Raw genomic sequence first — 20,913 nt, 5'->3', positions numbered from 1 at the left:
TTTTAGATTAAATAAAACATAAGGGGAAATCACAGGGGCAATTACACACTGGGATTATTCTTAAGCCCTACCTAATTAGCATAGCCCCATCCCTCGTATGGAGACACATATACGATCTTACTGGACAGTCGGCCTCACTTAGATACATGAAGATTTTTCTTCTTCGCGACATTCGGGGCACGCTAATCTATACAATTTTATCTCGACTAAGGTATTTCATTACCTACCCCCACCCACGTAACAATATATATACAGTATATATATATATATTATATATATATATATATATATATATATATATATATACATATATATATATATATATATATATATATATATATATATATATATATATATATATATATATATATATATATATTTAACACAGCCCTTCTAGCTCAAATGGCTGCATTAATCAAACAAGGAAGTGGTACAATATTATCCACATTTTTCTGCACATAGAAAAGCCCTTTGCTGTTTCAAACCATACTTGGGTTCCTCCACAGCTACAGACATTTACAAATAGTACATACATGAGAATCCCAATGAGACATGTCCCCATCAGCTGCCGGAACTGTTTCATCGCCTATTGGTGACTCATCAGCGACAGCTTAGACAGAAATGTGCACCACCGAGGCTCCCAAGCATGTACCACGTGCAATGCCAATTGCAGTTATCACACAAATAAAAAGACCCAATCACGTCTCTCACCCATAATAGGAGGGAATCTCCAATCAGCTCTCACCTCATCAATTATCCCAGGTGGACAGGATTTCCAGCTAAAGAAAGCTTTTTTTTTTTTGCTTTTTTTTTTGTATACAAGATCGAGGCTCGTGAAAGAGCGAGCATTAATCACACAGAAAGACAAACAGACACATAAAACATATAACATCGGGAGCGGTAGACAAGATGGGGAGAGAGGGGGAAGGACACAAACACAACATTTGAGAGCAGGGACCGAGAGACATGGAGACATCGAGAGATCTGAGAGAGGGCGAGGGCTTTGGGGGGGGGGGGGGCATGGGAAGGGGGCGGTGGGAGAGGTATAAAACATATGGACACTGCCAGGACTTCCAGGAAAGAAGTTGGAATTTCAAACAAGGTGGATCTGCGGTGAATTAGCGGGGGTAGAAAAGATCAAGGTTTTGGATGGGGGAAGATAAGAGATGGTGGTGAACAGCTGTTTTAAAGACCTGGAGGGAGGGGTGGGATTGAAGGGAGTGAGGGAGTTTGTTCCAGAGGTGGGAGAAAAGAGGAATGAAAGAGTGAAGGTGAGCAGAGAGCCGAGATTTCGGCAGTTTAAACCATCAGAGGGTTGCTGGCAGATCTTGTGCGACCTGTAGGAATATTTGGGGGACAGAGCACAGAGAGAGCTGGGGGGTGCAAGGCCGGAGAGGAGTCGGTAGAAGACAGAAAGACCACCTACCTGCCTGCGGTGAGTGAGTGAAAGACCCTCAGAGATAGCTTCATCGCGGGAGATTCCAATAATTCTGAAAGCTTTGGTTTCAACAGCGTGAAGCCGAGCTAGGTGTGAGGCAGGAGCACCAGCCCATAGGGGAGAACAGTATTCCATTGAGCTGCGGATGAAAGCCTTGTATGTGGTGAGGAGCTCAGGTGTGCCGAGGAAGGACTTCGCACGACGGAGGATGCCCAGTCGGAGACTGGCTTTGGAGGCCAGCTTGGAAATGTGGTTTTCCCAAGAAAGATCATGGCAGATAGTGAGACCCAAAAGCTTGAGCGACAGAACTTCTTGGAGAGGATTGTTGAGAAAGTAGATGGGAGGGTTGTCCAGTCGATCTTTTCGGAGAGACATAGTAAGAGTGTGAGATTTGTCAGGATTGAAAGACATGTTCCACTTGTTTGACCAGTCTGTGATTTTGTCCAAGTCTTCAGAGAGTGAGGAGGCTGCAGACTGCCGATCTGAGGGAAGAGGAATGGAGCGGCAGAGAGTGGAGTCATCAGCAAAGAGATAGAGAGGATTTTCAAGAGAGTCAGAGAGATCATTGATGAAGACCAGAAAAAGCACGGGGCCCAGAACACTGCCTTGGGGAACTCCAGCCTGAACAGGAAAAGGAGATGAGAGAAACCCATTCAGGGCCACACGTTGACGACGACTTGAGAGGAAGTCCGCCAGCCATGCGTGGAGATTTCCATGGATACCAAAGGAGGAGAGTTTGGTGAGCAGAGCGGGGTGTCAGACCGTGTCGAAGGCATGTGATATGTCGAGGGAGACAGCTCTAATTTCCTGTTTGGCATTGAGGACCTCCATCCATTGTTGAGACAGCAGAAGCAGCATGTCCAGAGTAGAGTGACCTGGTCTGAAACCAAATTGATGATCAGAGATCAAGCCATTAGAGAAGAGGAAAGATTTCATATCCGAAGCAATGATGGATTCCATGACTTTGCTGATAATTGGGAGAAGGCTGATTGGTCTGTAGTTGCTAGGATCTGTTTTTGCACCTTTTTTGTGCAAAGCGGTGATGTTGGCTGATTTCCAAGCAGATGGCAGTTGACCTTGAGCAAAAGAGAGGGTGAAGAGAACAGAGAGAGGGTGAGATAGAGCGGCAGAGCAGGATTTTAGGACCCGTGGGCTGATGCCGTCGGGTCCAGTTGCAGAATCAGAGTCGAGGGTTGACAGAAACTTTTCCACCTTGTCAGGAGGAAAGGACACGGAGTCCAGGAGCAGCAGGGTACGACTGGGTATGGTGGGTACAGAGAGGGATGGGTTTGGGACACAAGATTTAGAGGCAAACAGAGAGTTGAGGCATTCAGCTTTTATCACGTGCGGAGTCAGCTGTGTAGCCGTTTGAGGTAAGGGAGGGGATGGAGGGGGAACAAACACCAGAAACGGATTTGACCAGACGCCACCAGGATTTGGAAGAGGGAGACAGATAAGAGAGTTCGGTCTTGAGAACGGAGAGATATTGTTTCCTGGCTCTCCTGAGGGTGGACACACACTTGTTTCGGGCTTTGTGAAAGGAAATGAGATTTCCTTCCGTTGGATTTGCTTTCCAGGAGACGAAGGCAAGTTGTTTCTGGGCAACAACCTCACCACAGGATTCCATGTACCATGGACGGGAGGAAGGGTATGACAACTGAAGACGAGATGGGATAAATCTGTGCATGAGAGAGAGCAATTTTCTTTGGAAGAATTCCCAGGATGAGTTGATGTCAGAGGTGGTAGAGATGGGAGACCAGTCCAGATGATTGATGGCTGCTTGAAGACCGTGCCAGTTGGCCTGAGTGAAATGCCAGACTCGTCGACGCTGAGCAGGCTCCCTGAGGATGCTCAGAGAGATGTCCACTTTAACAAGGACATGATCAGATGATCCGATTGGAGCAGAAGAAGAGCAGCAGACATTTTCAGGGAAGTTAGTCATAACCAAGTCCAGAAGAGAAGATGTTCCGTTGACTGAGATCCGGGTCGGGAAATTGACAGATTGTGTCAGTCCCAGTGAGTCGCAGAAGTCCTTTGCTGAGGAGCCATGGCTGGTGAGAGAGGTACCCACACCCAGCCAACTGGCATGATGACAGTTGAAATCACCACATATGAGGAAGAGAGAGTTGGGATGAGTAGATAGAAGTTGGTCCATATTATCAGACAGCGAGATGTAGATGGAGTCATCACTGTTTGGTGGACGGTACAACACACATATGAACAAGAGGTGGGAGCGAAGGGGAAGCCGTAGCCAGAGGTATTCCTGGGGGTGAGGTGGAGAGAGTGCAGTGCAGGGCGAGTGAGGAAGAGAGTTTTTGATAAAGATAGCAACCCCGCCTCCAGGACGAGGCTCAGGTCTATCATACCGGAGGAGGGAGTAGCCCGGGAGAGATACTAAGGAATCAGAGACATCATAAAGGAGGAAAGTTTCTGTTAAGCATCACGTCTGGTTTGACAGAAGCAACCTGTATGGAGAGATCAGTTAAGTTTGAACGAAGGCCCCGGATGTTTGAGGTCCATACCGTTAATGAAGAGGAAGGGGGAGCATCAAATACAGAACAGGGGGGAGGAGGGGTAGGGTAAGATGTGGAAGAGGTGGAAGAGGTAGGGAGAGCTGTTGAAGGTGTGTCAGAGATTTCAGAATAGCTCGGAGAAAGGGAAGGATGGGGCGAACAAAAGGTTTGATGGTGATTGGGTGAGGCACAATGAGGTGTTATTTGAGGAGGGGGAAGAGCGAGGCAGAAGGTTGGGGGAGATGGAGGTGAGAGTTGGAAGGGGGAGAAGCGGGGAGGACGCTTTGAGGAGGGGGAGTGAGAGGGGGGAAATTGAGAAGCAATTAGGGTGGGGAGATTTGAAGGGGAGGGGTGAGGGGGGAGTTTGGGAGGGAAGGGACAAGGGGAGGGATTTGAAAGGGATGGGATATGGGGGAGATTTGGAGGGGAGGGGTGAGGGAGGAGTCTAGGAGGGGAGGGGCGAGGGGGCGTCTTGGCGGGGAGGGGTGAGGGGGTAGTTTAGGAGGGAGGGGGCAAGGGGGGAGATTTGAAAGGGATGGGTGATGGGGAAGATTTGGAGGGGAGGGGTGATGGGGAAGATTTGGAGGGGAGGGGTTATGGGGAAGATTTGGAGGGGAGGGGTGAGATTGGATTTTAGAAAGTGTACGATTTATGGGAAACGAACATTTATTGCAAAATGGGTTTCTTGTGACCTTCGAGTTAAAAATACGTTTAAGGATGCTGGATGGAGGATGGAGTGCAGGAGAGTTTAGGGAATGTAGAAAAAAGGCACTATAGGAGATGGATATTTTTTTGGGGATGAATTGATTTGGTGAGCAAGTCGAAAGCAGCCTTTTAAAGAAGAAGAAGAAAAAGGTGTTATAAAATATGACGGAATACATAACTTGAGGGGAAAGTGTAAACATTGAAGGTTAATAACAGTGAAAACTATCTGGGGAAATGGGGGAGAAACACGTGGTCGAAGAACGAACGAACGAATAAGAATGAATAAACGAATGAGAACAGAGAAGGAAATGTTTTTTTTTTTGTTTTTTTTTAGTTGAGATTTACACAAGGAAGTAGGCTATGGGTGAAAAGTCTGGGAATACAGAGAACGAAAGTTATTGGATCACAAACGACAGACCGCTGAGAGAAAAACAAAGCCTCAAGGTTGTACAGTGTACACTGTACAAGGCCTCAAGACACGACACGAATTAACACGATTTTCAATACAGGTATGAAAGATTTGCACCGAAAAATCTTCGTCGGGACACAATATACATACAACACCATAAATAAATACAGTTTTAACGAAAATACAAATGGGAACAATCACTTAAAATCACTTAAGCTCCATGAAAAAGCAGTAAATGTTATGCAAGGTAAGCCCTTTGGTGTTTGAAACCCTACCTGGGTTCCTACACAACTGCAAACATTTACAAGTCGCACATGCATGAACCCCAAAGTTACACGGCCCCACATCAGCCGCTGGTCCAGTTTCATCACTTATTGGCGAGTCATCAGTAACACCACCAAGGCTGCCAAACATGCACCACGTGCAATGTCGATCGCAGTCATCATATTAATACTAAAAGGCCAAAGCACTTAGCTTGTGTATTTTTATAACCCATGTCTTTGGAAAAAAAATGGGGATATTTGAATTGGCTCTGTCCGTCCATGCGTCCATCATACTAGCTACCCCTAAATGGTTGGGCAACAATTCACTGAACTTGGTATAGGCCATCAGCCAGACCCCCAAAATAGGGTCCATTGGTACCAAAATGAGGGAGTAAGCCTAATATTGATTTTTGGATAGGTCTTTACCCCTAGAATATGAAAATATGTGATAGCAAATTCAACCATGTAGCTAAATGGGTGTTATCACCTCATTTTCAAAATGGCCGCCAAAATGCATGTTTTTCTATTAAAAACACCATGTTTCATATTCTTGTAGGAATTTGTAACAAATAGCATTGCGTTTTGAGATGTTTAAGACTTTACAACTCTCTTAAAGTATGAAATACATCATCTGAACTTTAATCCAAGAAGATAGAATCCAATATGGCGCCCAATTTCACAAAATGGCTGCCATCATAGCAACAACTTTATGCACAAAATATGCACGAAAATAACTGGCATTCAGTAGATTTGCAAGTATACACATGGAAAAAAGTATCGCACCACCACATATTTTCGACATAGTGGAAATGTATCAATGAATTTTTGCACCTTTTCATTGCGGTGTAGGGTAATCTTGTGCAACATTTTGTCCAGATGTTGGAACGCAATGAAGAGAACAAAATTGGGTGACACATTCCTGTTTAATGTGATTGTAACAAGGCCATTCGCAAAAGGGCGTTTTTGGTCCAAAATCATGTTTGACAAAAGTTTCAGTGTAAACCAATAATGCAACATGTTACAGGGGCCAAAAACTAAAGTTTGGCACCAAATCAATAGATGACCATCAATAGCCTCTGTAAGCACCGCCACAGTCAATATCGAGTGTAACCATCATTAGCTTGGATCACTGCCACAACACGTCTTCTCATTGATTGAACGAGACGTTGAATCTGGCGCTGTGGCAGTCTGTTCCATTCTTCATGCAAAGCCTGCTCAAGTTCATGCAAGTTCTGTACAGGAGGTTCCCTCCGATGTACTCGGATACCCAGAAAATCCCATACATGCTCGATTGGGTTAAGATCTGGGCTTCTTGCTGGCCATGGTAGTGTGGTGACTGCTTCTTGCTGAAGGAAATCAATAACTGCACGGGCTCTATGGGGTCTGGCGTTGTCGTCCATGAAGATAGGCCTGGTTAGCAATGGGTGATCGTCAAAATGAGGAACAACAATTCTGTTCAAGATTTCTTCTCGATACCGTTCACCATTAAGATTGCCTCTAACTGTCACAAGCTCCAACTTAGTCATGGGACAGACATCCCCATATCATTATGGAGCCTCCACCAAACGGAACCTGCTCCATAATGTGTCTTTGAGCACGTGCTCTTCCATCAGTATGGAATAACAGAAAGTGACTTTCGTCAGACCAATGCACTTTCCTCCAGTTGGCTAAGTTCCATCGTCTCCGTGCTCGACACCACTCCAACCGAGCTTGCTTGTGCTGTCTTGTAAGCAGTGGACGTCTGATAGGTCTCCGAGCGTAATACCCAGCAGAATGCAGGCGATTCCGAAGAGTCTTCAGCGAGAATCGTCGATTAGGTAACCACGCTCTCTTAAGGGCATTGCTTGTTGCAAACGGACGAAGTCTAACCAGTCTGGAAAGAGCTCTATCCTCTCTTTGGGTGGTACAGCGAGGTCTTCCTGTACGAGGCCTGTCCTTCACATCATTTGTTTGTTGATACTTTCTTATCAAACGACTAATACTGGTATGGTGATGTCCCAATTGGTTAGCAATCTGTCTCATGGAATTGCCAGCAGTCCACATACCAATGGCCTGCCATCTTTCAGCTGTTGTTAGCTGCGGAGGTCCCATTTTGACGTGCTGTTTGAGATGAAGTTTCAACACAACTTTATCTTTCAATATTACCGGTGGAATGACTTCTCCCTATACCTGTGTTTAGAGCATGCTGAAGCTAACAGTTGAATATATAGCCACAATGTTAGTTGAAGAGCGACTAACCCTCAGTGGAGCTGTAGAGAGATGCGAGTCTTGGAGTCTTAGCCTATACTGAGTTTTGGTCTAGTTCACCTCAGTTCACATTTCTTTGTGTATTGTGCATGAGGTTTGAGCAAGCATTCAACAATTGCTTAGTAATCCACATCGTCCTCATCCTCATCTTCATCTGTATCTGGTTGGTTGATATCATCATCTGAAGGTCGATTATTGCAATCCTTCAGCTTACACATATCGGTGCACATGAGTCCATTTACCAAGCATATGCAGCGTGGTAGCTCACACTTTCGCGTACACTTGCAAGCGAGAAGATCCAACATAGCGTCAGGTGCGGGCTGACCATCCATCCAGTCAACTCTAAGTTCATCTTTCCCTTCAACCTTTACAGTCTTCCATCCCTTTCCGACAGGACTTGGGACTTTGGGATCCTTCTCCAAGCATCTTCTCCATATTGCAGCTTGATAGTTTGCCCTCTGTGCATGTTTGACAAGGCAGTCCCTGCATGGTGGAAGCTGATAACTCTCCATCTCGCCTTTCTTTGCACAGAACAGATGATATCTGAGAGTATTCACCTCGGTGGATAGAGTCTTGGGTGCATAGATGCGGCATGTGAAGGCCTCTAACTGGTCCATGAGCTCTGGAGAGAGATTCCAATCTTGACCTACTTGGAGGAACATCTCTGTTACATCTCTGTCAGTGGTTAGAAGTGTCAGGGAACTTGATTTCCCTTTACCAGCAAAAGCACTCGTCGTGTCGCATCCTGTGTATGCATGCATTCCAAGCAGAGCTCTGCATGTACTTATTCCAAGTGACCCAGCAACCTTCCTCACATCAACTACTCTTCGTCTGGTCTTAGAATGGAACTTCTGGCATAACGGTGCTCCAAACTTGTCATGGAAAGCAACACACATGATGAAAACATCTGTGTCCTCTGAAGAGATTACTACAGCTGGGAAGCCCTCCTTAGCAGCATGGGCAGCATGGAAGAGAAGCCTTCCATCTGCTTCTTCTTGTTGGCATTGGAGCTCTGGAACCACCTCATGGCCTTCGGAGGTTATCTTGTGGCACTTGTCACCGATGGTTGCATAAAGGGTTTTCCCTTTGAGCTTGTCTCTGCACTTGTCTGTTTGCCATTCATGTACGATGAATGAGATAAGACGGGTTTTGTTGCTTATTCGTGTTAGGATGCTTCTCCACTGCCTCATTTTCTGACTACTTGTTATGTCTTTCACCTCAAATCCAGTCTCTTCACCCCGTAGTGATCGTTCACTATTCTTGATTGAGTTCTCTACGTACACGTCAAAGACGACATCTATCCGGTTGCTCTTTCTTCCATCGTTTAGTGCCATTGCCAGAATTGTGGTTGCTACTTCTCCGTAAGTACTTTGGTCTCCCCTTATCCTCTGGACTAGGCTCATTCCGTCTATTATTGTAGTGTAGCGGTTACCGCTGGATGTACATAATCGCCTTGCACCGGCCAGAACACGGCCAGACGCGCCTCTCCCGGGCATGCCCGGACTCACTGTTCCCGGGCACGCCCGAACCTCCCGGGCACGCCCGGTCTCGTCTTTCCCGGGCATGCCCGCTCTCGCCTTTCCAGGGCTCGCCCAGAGCGTCCGGGCATGCCCGCTATCGCCTTTCCAGGGCTCGCCCAGAGCGTCCGGGCATGCCCGCTATCGCCTTTCCAGGGTACGCCCAGAGCGTCCGGGCATGCCCGCTATCGCCTTTCCAGGGCTCGCCCAGAGCGTCCGGGCATGCCCGCTATCGCCTTTCCAGTGCTCGCCCAGAGCGCCCGGGCACGCCCAGCCTCGACTTGCCAGGCCGCAGCCAAACACGCCCGGGCAGGTCCAGACTCGCCTTTCCAAGGCTCGCCCTTGATACCCGGGCATGCCCGGTATAGCTTTTGCCGGGCAAACTTCCCGACATAAATGTGTATATATATTGTTGCCCGAAAAACTGGCTTGTCAGAATACCTGAGCTGTTTGGTTTCAATAAAGCAACTCGGACGAATTCCGTCTTTGGTCGCGTCAATTCTTTCGACTCGCGTTGGAGCGCAGTTCCTTCATTGGTGACCTACCGACATGGATACGGCAGTGACGCTTAAACTGCCTACCTTCTGGGAGACTCACGCGGCTGTTTGGTTCGCCCAGGCGGACTCCCAGTTCGCCCTGCGAGGCATCACCGCGGACGACACCCGCTTCCACCATGTTGTGGCGGCGCTCGGTTCCACCACCGCGGCCCGCGCCTTGAGCCTCCTCCAGCACCCGCCGGCTGCTGACAAATACGACGCGCTGAAGACGCTCCTCCTCGGCGCTTTCGCCCTCTCACCGGCAGCACGCGCACGGCGCCTGCTTGACCTGCCCGAGCTCGGCGACACGCGACCGTCCGAGCGCATGGACTATATGCTCTCGTTGCTCGGCAAGCACTCTCCGGCATTCCTGTTCCGGGAGCTGTTCCTCCGTCAGCTGCCTAACCCGGTACGCCTCGCCCTGGCTGGCACGTTGATCACGGATTCCCGCGCCCTCGCCAGGGAAGCCGATAAGATCTCCTCGGCGGGCCAGCACATCGGCGCGGTTACCTGGAGCCCGCCGCCGTCCGAGGCGACGCCCACGACGCCCGAGCGCCCTGCGCGGTTGGAGGCCGAACTGCCGGTGCAACTGGCGGCCGCCACGCCGCACCGCCCGCTTCCGACACGACGGCCGGGGCCTCCACCTGACCGGGCGTGGTGTTATTACCACGCCAGGTTCGGACACAAGGCTCGGACGTGCCGGCCCCCGTGCACTTTCGGCAGGTCGGGAAACGGCCGGGCCGGCGTTCATTCCCAGCCATGAGCGCCGGACACTCGGGCAACTTGCTGTTTATTCGGGACAAAGCGTCTGGACGGCGTTTCCTGTGCGACACCGGCGCCCAACTGAGCGTCATACCTGCCTCCGAGCAGGACAGGCTGGACGCAGTTTGCGGCCCCTCTTTGGTCGCTGCTAATGGCTCGGCCATACGCACTTTCGGCCCACGCGTCGTCACCCTCTGCTTCGGCAGCCAGCGCTTTCAATGGACTTTTGTTACCGCCAGCGTCCCCGTGGCTTTGCTGGGCGCCGACTTCCTCTGCGCGCATGGGCTGCTGGTCGACGTCAAACGACGTCGCCTTGTCCACGCCGAGACCTTCAGCTCCCTGGTGTGCACAATGAGCAGCTCCGCGCCGACCGAACTGGCGTGCGCCCTCCCGGCAACGAACGAGTTCACTCGCCTGCTCGTGGAATTCCCGGTCCTCACGCGGCCGACGTTTTCGGCCGTCGCGGTGCGGCACGGGATCGAGCACCACATACCCACTACGGGCCCGCCGGTCTACGCCAGGGCCCGCCGCCTCGACCCAGCCAAGCTCGCCGTGGCAAAGGCCGAATTCGACGCGTTGGAGCACCTCGGCATCGTGCGGCGCTCCGATAGCGCGTGGGCCTCACCACTGCACATCGTGCCAAAGCCGGGGGGTGGATGGCGCCCGTGTGGCGACTACCGCCGTCTCAATGACGCTACCACCCCCGACAGGTACCCGATCCCGCATATTCAGGACTTTTCCGCCCGTTTGGCGGGACGGGTCATCTTTTCGAAAATTGACCTGATACGGGGCTACCACCAGGTACCTGTCCGGGCGGCCGACGTCCCGAAGACGGCCGTCATCACGCCGTTCGGCCTGTTGGAATTTTTGCGGATGCCGTTTGGCCTCAAAAACGCGGCCCAGGCGTTCCAGCGCTTGATGGACGGCGTGCTGCGCGACCTGCCGTTTCTTTTCGTCTATCTGGACGACATCCTCGTCGCCAGCACGTCCCGCGCCGAGCACCTCCTCCACCTCCGAACACTGTTCGGTCGCCTCAGCGAGCACGGCTTAATTGTCAACCCGGTCAAATGCCACTTCGGCGCGACGACCGTTGACTTTTTGGGCCACCGCATCACCAAGACCGGGGCCGTGCCGCTGCCGACCAAGGTCGAGGCCATCACCACGTTCCCGCGTCCCCGTTCCATCAAGGCCCTCCAAGAGTTCCTCGGCATGGTGAATTTTTATCACCGATTCGTGCCCCGCGCTGCTCAGCTCATGCGGCCCCTTTACGAGGCCCTCCGGGGCAAGCCGGCCAAGCATGACATTGTTTGGTCCGCGGCCATGGACGCGGCCTTCGCCAGTGCCAAACGGGCCCTCGCCGACGCAACGCTGCTGGCTCACCCGGTGCTCAACGCGCCCATCGCCCTCACTACGGACGCCTCCAACTACGCGGTGGGCGCCGTCCATGAGCAATGGGTGGACGGGGTTTGGCAGCCACTCGCTTTTTTCAGCCGGCAACTCCGGCCGAACGAGTTAAACTACAGCACGTTCGACCGCGAGCTGCTCGGGCTATTCCTGGCCGTTCGCCATTTCCGACACCTCCTGGAGGGCCGCCCGTTCACGGCTTTCGTCGACCACAAGCCGTTGGTCTACGCAATGGCTAAGGTCACGGAGCCGTGGTCGGCCCGCCAGCAGCGCCACCTCTCCGCCGTGTCGGAGTTCACCACGGACATCCAGCACGTCGCCGGCAAAGACAACGCCGTGGCCGACTGCCTTTCGCGGGCCAGCGCGAACGCGGTCCACCTCGGCGTGGACTTCACGCTCATGGCGGCCGACCAGACCACCGACGCCTCGGTGCAGGCACTCCGCGTGGCGGACACTGGCCTCCGCCTGGCCGACATCCCCTTCGCGGGCACCGTCCTGCTCTGCGACGTCTCCCAGGGCCAGCCTCGCCCCATCGTGCCCGTTTCCTGGCAGCGCCGCATCTTCGCCTCCATCCACGGCCTTTCTCACCCGGGCCGGAAAGCTTCTCAGAAGCTGGTGTCGGCGCGTTTCGTCTGGCACGGCCTTCGACGAAACATCCGCGACTGGGCCAATGCCTGCACGGCCTGCCAGCGAGCCAAGGTCCACCGCCACACCCAGGCCCCGCTGGCACCTTTCGCCGTGCCTGAACGGCGTTTCGACCACGTCCACGTGGACCTGGTGGGTCCCCTGCCCCCCTCGCGGGGGTTCACCCACCTGCTCACCATGGTGGACAGGACCACCAGGTGGCCGGAGGCCGTGCCCCTCACCTCCACCACCACCGCCGACGTGGCGCAGGCGTTCATCGCCACCTGGGTCGCGCGCTTCGGCGCACCAGCGGACATCTCGTCCGACCGCGGCCCACAGTTCACGTCTGAGCTTTGGGGCGCGGTCGCCCGTTCGTTGGGGGTCACGCTGCACCGCACCACGGCCTACCACCCCCAAGCCAATGGGTTGTGCGAGCGGTTTCACCGCTCCATGAAGGCCGCACTCATGGCCGGCCTTCAGGACGACGGTTGGGCCGACCGGCTGCCGTGGGTCCTTTTGGGCCTTCGCACGGCCCCCAAGGAAGACCTCCAGGCGTCCGCCGCCGAGCTCGTCTACGGCCAGCCACTCCGCGTCCCGGGCGAATTCGTGCCTGACGCTACCAGTCCCTGGTCCGCCGCTCGCCAGCGCTCGGACCTCCAGGAGGCCGCCCGACGATTTGCCCCCGTGCCGACGTCCCGCCACGGTGGCCCCCAGTCCTACGTCCACCCGGCGCTTCGCACAGCGGAGTACGTCTTTGTGCGTCATGACGCGCACCGGGGGCCACTCCGGCCGCCGTACGACGGGCCCTTCCGGGTCCTGCGACGGGGCGACAAGTCTTTCATCGTCGACTTTGGCGGCCGGCCGGACCGGATTTCTGTGGACCGCCTCAAACCGGCGCACATGGACGTCGACCGACCACCACGGTTGGCCCTTCCTCCGCGGCGAGGCCGCCCCCCGTCCACAGTTCCCCCCGCTCGACCACCCACCACCACGTCAGACCCCTCCCCACGACCCTCCAGGGGTCGCTTCGGCCGGGTCATCCGGACCCCCCTTAAATTGACCCTGCCGGTGCAGGTCGATTCTGGAGGGGCGTGTGTAGCGGTTACCGCTGGATGTACATAATCGCCTTGCACCGGCCAGAACACGGCCAGACGCGCCTCTCCCGGGCATGCCCGGACTCACTGTTCCCGGGCATGCCCGAACCTCCCGGGCACGCCCGGTCTCGTCTTTCCCGGGCATGCCCGCTCTCGCCTTTCCAGGGCTTGCCCAGAGCGTCCGGGCATGCCCGCTATCGCCTTTCCAGGGCTCGCCCAGAGCGTCCGGGCATGCCCGCTATCGCCTTTCCAGGGTACGCCCAGAGCGTCCGGGCATGCCCGCTATCGCCTTTCCAGGGCTCGCCCAGAGCGTCCGGGCATGCCCGCTATCGCCTTTCCAGTGCTCGCCCAGAGCGCCCGGGCACGCCCAGCCTCGACTTGCCAGGCCGCAGCCAAACACGCCCGGGCAGGTCCAGACTCGCCTTTCCAAGGCTCGCCCTTGATACCCGGGCATGCCCGGTATAGCTTTTGCCGGGCAAACTTCCCGACATAAATGTGTATATATATTGTTGCCCGAAAAACTGGCTTGTCAGAATACCTGAGCTGTTTGGTTTCAATAAAGCAACTCGGACGAATTCCGTCTTTGGTCGCGTCAATTCTTTCGACTCGCGTTGGAGCGCAGTTCCTTCAGTAGCAGAATTATCTGGAATTTCATCAACGGCTGAATCTGATACGTTCTTCTGCAAGCTGTGTGCTAGTTTCGCCTTGTCAGTCTTCCGCAACAGGCCATCGGGTGGACAAAGGGACCATGGTACAGGACCAAGTGGATGGGTGAAGACATCTTCCATATGCAGGTTGCGTCCTTGTGCCACCACTATGATGCGACCAAACAGCGACCTGTCAGCTTTGAGGATAACCTCCTTTCCACTTGCTTTAACCACGTGTTTCTTGTTCATGTCTTTGAATGTTTTAAGCCTCTGGGTTTTGATGGGGTCGTGGAACTTCTTCTCAGGTGGGTCTTGTTCCAACCACTCCTTTACGAATGAGTTGTATGCCTTCTCGCCGATTTCTTTTGCCCTCTTTAGATCACTGGCGACTTCTTTGGTGGCAACTTTTGCAGTGGAGATACTTTGAATCTCCCGTTCCTCCGCAAATGGGTTGGTCCATCCTTGGATAAGATTTACAACATTTCTGACAGCTTCTTCATCTTTCTGCATTCTTGGTTCCTGTAGATCAGCATGGTGAAGGTGGGATTTGGTACCCTTTGTCATCTTACGCAGGTTTCTAAGGAATGCACTTCTGTATTCTGTGGTAATGTAATACCTCTTGATGGCTCGGGCTTTCAGGCTGAACCGCGCTGTGCCTCCAGCAGTTTGCGTATCCTTGTTCACTGTAACTTCAATGGTCTGGTCAACTGGTATTTTTCCAAAGGGATTATAACCGGACAACTGTACAGAAAAGTGCCCCTCCTTGAAAGCCTCATATACATCTGGATTTGTCTCTGGAAGATTCGTCATCTGAGCAAAGTATGCAGACAAATACCTCGCATAGTTGACCTTGTCATATGCGAAACACCATGGGATCATAGCTCTTATTGCACCGAGGTGTAAATCCCAGTTTCTTTCACGAGATGCACGAAGTAGACCAAAAAGGACCTCTTCTACCATGTCAATGTAGGACATCCAGTACCCTGACAGCTGTCCATTGTTGTGACGAAGATGATCAAGGAATTCTGCCCATAGCTGCATCAACTCTGTAAACCGTGGACTCTGAAGTAGGCTGTCGAATACCTGTTGGTTTAAATCATCAGTCATCTTGTTGACCTCTTCTAAGACTGCCTCGATTGTAGGACTCTGCTGCTGTAGATGATCATCTATCCATTGTGTAAACTCTGCCCATACCAGTCGCATCAGAGCTTCATAGATACATTTGTGGGTTCTAACAGCACGATTGTATTGTTTTCCATCAAGGACTCCGTTGAGCGAACCCTCAGCTACTATCCCAGATTCGATGCACACCTCTTTCAATCCAGCATCACTGAATCTCTTTCCAATTATTCCAAGAAAGTTCATGATGGTATGGAATGTTCCCATTCTCAAGAGGATATTGCAGAAGCGATCTTTGTGTTTCCAGGCTATTTCAGCAGCTTTTGCATACAGCGCTTGATCCATGACAACTACAATTGTCTCTAGCGAAAGATTCTGCCTGATGTGCTCTGATCGTTTCAGGATATCGAATACTGTAGTCAACTCTGTTGCTGGTGCATTGATAGTTGGTAGATATCCAACCACATCTTCTGATATTGGCACCTCATCTCTGGTTTTGATATTGAACCCAGTCCAACTTGGGAGTGTCTGCTTGTCAGTAGTTGTTTGTCTTGCTACGACCCATAGTAGATTCTTGCTTCTGGCCTCTTGGGATGCTTTTCTGGCGTCTAAGACAAAGTTGTCATTATTCTGGAGAGGCTGGGGACCCACACGTGCACCAGCTACATATACTTCTAGCTCTTCGGACTCCATATTAAGGGTCCTCTTCTTGAGTTTCTTAGCTGGTGGAAGATTTGGTTTGGGAGGAGGAAGCGGTCCATAGATCTTGGATTTCACTGCTATTCCATTCACGCGATGTGATGTTCCCTTGCCTGTTAGTGTTTCTTCAAGTCTGTCTATGTTATCCCACGCCAACTGCGTATGGATATGAGGTTTGATGGATGTTGGAAGAGCAACTTGCTGGTTGAGTTCTGTTGCTAACTTTTCAACACACAGGGCTGTGTCATTCTCTTCTAGCTGGTCATAAGACACTCCATGTCCGAACTTGTTCAGTGTGCGTATGATCTCGATGTTGCCAGTGAGAGTTTTAACTGCGTACGAAAGCATCATATGTTTTGGTGGTTGGTGCTTTCCACGTGTCACAGCATATATCATGTCCTGACTAAATGACTGGACCAGGGTGGTTATCCTAGATGATTGAACCTTACTTGTCGGGTCTCCAGTTAGCAGCCCAATGAGAAACCGCTCCAGCTCATATGGAATAGGTGTTACATCCTCAGCATCTGATGGATGGTATGGCCAGGGTGTGGGTTTCATGTCGTCTTTGATTTTTGTACGAATTGTCGCTGATGTTTGATCTATGATCTTGTTGGAGTCTTTCACTTTGTTTTTCCATATTTTGAGTTCCCTTTGCAGACATTGATTTTGCAAGACAGCATCTTCCAATGATACATTGTCTGGTACCATCACCAACTTTCCCTTGTCATCTGGAAATATCTTCACCGAACTCCCCAGCTCATATTCAAGCGTTCTATGAACATGTTTCTTTGTGGACTGCGTTAGACAATCAATCCCATCAGACAGCATGTATTCTTCTAATTTAGCAGTGAGTGACATGACTGGTATGATGGTCTTGTTTGGGATTACGTCTGTTCTGATATAGGTGAGAAGTTTTGCATATGCTTCTTTCTCGATCCTCTGATACTGTGCGAAATCATCTGTGTCATCGGGTCCATCTGCACCTTCAACCTCAGGCTGTATACATTCTCTGTTGTAATTCCTGTAGCATGAGAAATGGTAACACGCTTCTGCTGCCACAATATCTCTACTGGTAAGCGCTATCATATCCTTGTCATTTTTCTTTATTGCACATTCTCTCAATCTTTCATCTGCTCTGAGTTGAACAACTTGTGAAAGTTTTTCACGTGTATGAGACCCCTTCACATACTTGTCTCTGCGACAGAAGATGCACTCCGTATCATACACTCTTTTGTCTACTGATGATCTCCTACATGGCCTTTTGGGAGCGCTGCTACCTCCTGCTTCAGATTCAGTGTCTTCATTGGCTTTCCTCTTTAGCATGTTTAAATCTCGTTTCATGGTGAACAGGCTCCTACATTTTCGGTGGTAGAATATTTCTGGCACTTCATTGCCCTCAAGCCCCTCGGCAATATTGATGATATGTTCATGGTTCCTAACCTTAGCCGCTTCCAGTAATGTCAACCAAGATGTGTAGTTTTGTGGGCTCACCAGATGATCATCGTCATCCGATCTTGTCATGTGTATAACGCATTCTTTGCTTTCTGTGGCGCTGTTCATTTTGGAAAATTAGTAGACCTCATCACTTGGTGTGTACTATTATTTCTATTTTTTTTTTTTTTTTTTTTTTTTTTTTTTGTATACAAGATCGAGGCTCGTGAAAGAGCGAACATTAATTACACAGAAAGACAAACCGACACATAAAACATATAACATAGGGAGCGGTAGACAAGATGGGGAGAGAGGGGGAAGGACACAAACACAACATTTGAGAGCAGGGACCGAGAGACATGGAGACATCGAGAGATCTGAGAGAGGGCGAGGGCTTTGGGGGGGGGGGGGGGGAAGGGGGCAGTGGGAGAGGTATAAAACATATGGACACTGCCAGGACTTCCAGGAAAGAAGTTGGAATTTCAAACAAGGTGGATCTGGGGTGAATTAGCGGGGGTAGAAAAGATCAAGGTTTTGGATGGGGGAAGATAAGAGATGGTGGTGAACAGCTGTTTTAAAGACCTGGAGGGAGGAGTGGGATTGAAGGGAGTGAGGGAGTTTGTTCCAGAGGCGGGAGAAAAGAGGAATGAAAGAGTGAAGGTGAGCGGAGAGCCGAGATTTCGGCAGTTTAACCATCAGAGGGTTGCTGGCAGATCTTGTGCGATCTGTAGGAATATTTGGGGGACAGAGCACAGAGAGAGCTGGGGGTGCAAGGCCGGAGAGGAGTCGGTAGAAGACAGAAAGACCACCTACCTGCCTGCGGTGAGTGAGTGAAAGGCCCTCAGAGATAGCTTCATTGCGGGAGATTCCAATAATTCTGAAAGCTTTGGTTTCAACAGCGTGAAGCCGAGCTAGGTGTGAGGCAGGAGCACCGGCCCATAGGGGAGAACAGTATTCCATTGAGCTGCGGATGAAAGCCTTGTATGTGGTGAGGAGCTCAGGTGTGCCAAGGAAGGACTTCGCACGACGGAGGATGCCCAGTCGGCGACTGGCTTTGGAGGCCAGCTTGGAAATGTGGTTTTCCCAAGAAAGATCATGGCAGATAGTGAGACCCAAAATCTTGAGCGACAGAACTTCTTGGAGAGGATTCTAATCGTATAGCATCTACTTTCTATCTACTCCGTTGCTCGTTGCTCCGACCACCGTTCCTACAGAAAAAAAAAGCAAACAAAACAACAACAACGTTAAATTTTGTATGTAAAGTGGCGGCCATTTTGAAAATGGGTGATAACACACATTTAGCTACATCGTTGAATTTGCTATCACATATTTTCTTATTCTAGAGGTAAAAACCTTGTCAAAAATCATTATTAGCCTTACTCCCTCAATTTGGTACCGGTTGACCCCCCTAGCTGATAGCCTAGTGCTCGATATGATCACTATCTGGCAAGAAGATGCAAGAGCAGTGCCAATTTTGGCCCCATCCCATGGATGGTGAAATACCAATTATGGGCACATTTTAAAACATTTTAAAATGAAACTTTGTTTCTGCTATCACATTTGGAGAGACATGAAATATGTAACGATTTTTTGGATTTGACTCCTGGATCATTCCCCAGGGGGTGGGACTTAAGGTCACAAGGGTCAAAATGGGGGGAATTTTTTTTAACTCAAAATTGAATATTGGATCATTAAATTGGGTCAACTTTTTGCCATCTTTCAACTCTACTTTAGGTGGGAAGCATGGGGATGTGCGATAGCATGCCATCAACTGCACTGCATTTTATTGGTTGCTTTATGCAGCCTCTTTGACTATATATGTAAAGTGTATGCACACACACACAAACACACACACACAAACACACACACACACACACACACACACACACAAACACACACACCCCTCAATCCATTTGTTCAATATACTGAACATTTATCCTTATGAAATAGCTCGCTTTATCATCAGCGAGAGAGTTCTTCTCTGCAAAAGTTCAGGATAAGCTTACTGAACAAATACCAAGGGCCAAATAGTTTGTACAGGGCAAGGGATGAGGGGTAATCTTGCCCCACCTTTCTTGACAGAAACATGTTTCATTTATTAATGGAAATGACATCACAATGGAAATGCAGTGAGCCGCAGTGAATGAATCAGTATTTTCAAATACTTGGTCTCACTTGCTCTGCTCAGCTGTACCCCGTCCTTGATGGCAGTCTGGTCGTTCCATTGGACAGGTGGAACAACTCGGATTCCACCAAGACTCGAGGAGGAAGTTCCTAGGTTTAGCGAGGCCACAATTCTCCCAGAAGGCCATGCCACACGGTGGATGGCATTGGTGCTCGAATCAGCGTAGATCACGCTATCTGCAGCAACGGTGATTCCTGCTGGCTTGGAGCTGGCAAGGAAGGTAAAGCAGCTGAGATAATGAGGTGAGGAATAGGTAAACAATCTGGATGCAATTACATCTCATCATCTATCTATAATTCCAGTAATCTCTGTCTGTACGTCTGTACGTCTGTACGTTTGTTTGTCTGTGACCGCTGTTTCTCGACAACCACGGGTCCGATATACTTTTAACTTGCCAGGTATATTGCTGGGGACCCGAGGATGTGCCTTTTCAAGGTTTCATATTAATCGGACAATTACTTACCGAGCTATGTCCAAAAAACGATTCAACCAATCAGAGAGCAGCGAACGATCGCGTGTGCCGAACGTGGAGGACACACTCTGCCTCGGATGGCACATTTGACAGCGTATTCATTTATTTCACGTTTGCAAACTATGTTGGCGTTAAACTATGTTTTAAAACTAATAAAACCGAATTTGCGATTCATTCGCTTTCCTGCGCGTTTGTGCACGCGATGGCGATTTCTTTACCAAACTCCGGAAGCCGTTCGCTTTGGACCCAACCATTGCATGTAAATAGAGGGGGGGGGATTGTCACCGTACTCGCAAGCCGTTCGCTTTGGACCAAACCATTTCATGTAAATAGAGGGGGGGGGATATAATTTTAGATATAGATATAGTACGGGCAATGCCCTAGTCACTACAATAGAAGCAAACCTGGTTTAAACTTTGCGTAAGTATTTTTGAGAAATTATCTCTTATAATAGACTATGCCATTTAGTATACCAAAATTAAAAGGGAGTCTATCGTGTATGGCTGTGCTTATGGTTTCCAAGGTCTTTTCAATGCAATTCTTTCTTTTTAGCCGGTCCCATGCACAAAAGGAGACGGGGTTTTGTAACGACTTCTGTCTGTCTGTCTGTCTGTCTGTCTGTCTGTCTGTGTGCGTGTGTCTGTCTCATGATATAAAATCATCAATTTTCCTCCAATTGACCTGAAATTTAAATTTACCATTTGACTTTTGCCATCAAATTTTCACCAAAGCTTTATTATGATAATATGGAGAAGGCAAATTAATAATTTTGTCAAAAGGTCAAAAGTTCAAAGGTCAAGGTTACATGAAATGGGCAATTTTCGTCCAATTGGCCTGAAATTTTAAGA

The 20,913-nt window shown here is 50.2% G+C and overlaps 1 protein-coding gene across 1 annotated transcript in view; it reads right to left on the bottom strand.

Annotated features, from left to right (window-relative positions):
* Positions 1 to 20,913, bottom strand: part of LOC137432939 (pro-epidermal growth factor) — a 129,822-nt gene that overhangs the window by 48,057 nt on the left and 60,852 nt on the right. The window contains exon 5 of the mRNA XM_078783750.1: positions 19,584 to 19,801. Within this exon, the coding sequence (XP_078639876.1) occupies positions 19,584 to 19,801 (218 nt within the window). The remainder of the gene's footprint in view (positions 1 to 19,583; positions 19,802 to 20,913) is intronic.

The sequence above is a fragment of the Myxine glutinosa genome, chromosome 8 (genome assembly GCF_964187855.1).
Source record: "Myxine glutinosa chromosome 8, kmMyxGlut1.1, whole genome shotgun sequence".
Taxonomy (NCBI): domain Eukaryota; kingdom Metazoa; phylum Chordata; class Myxini; order Myxiniformes; family Myxinidae; genus Myxine; species Myxine glutinosa.
This window is presented reverse-complemented; position numbering and strand designations above follow the sequence as displayed.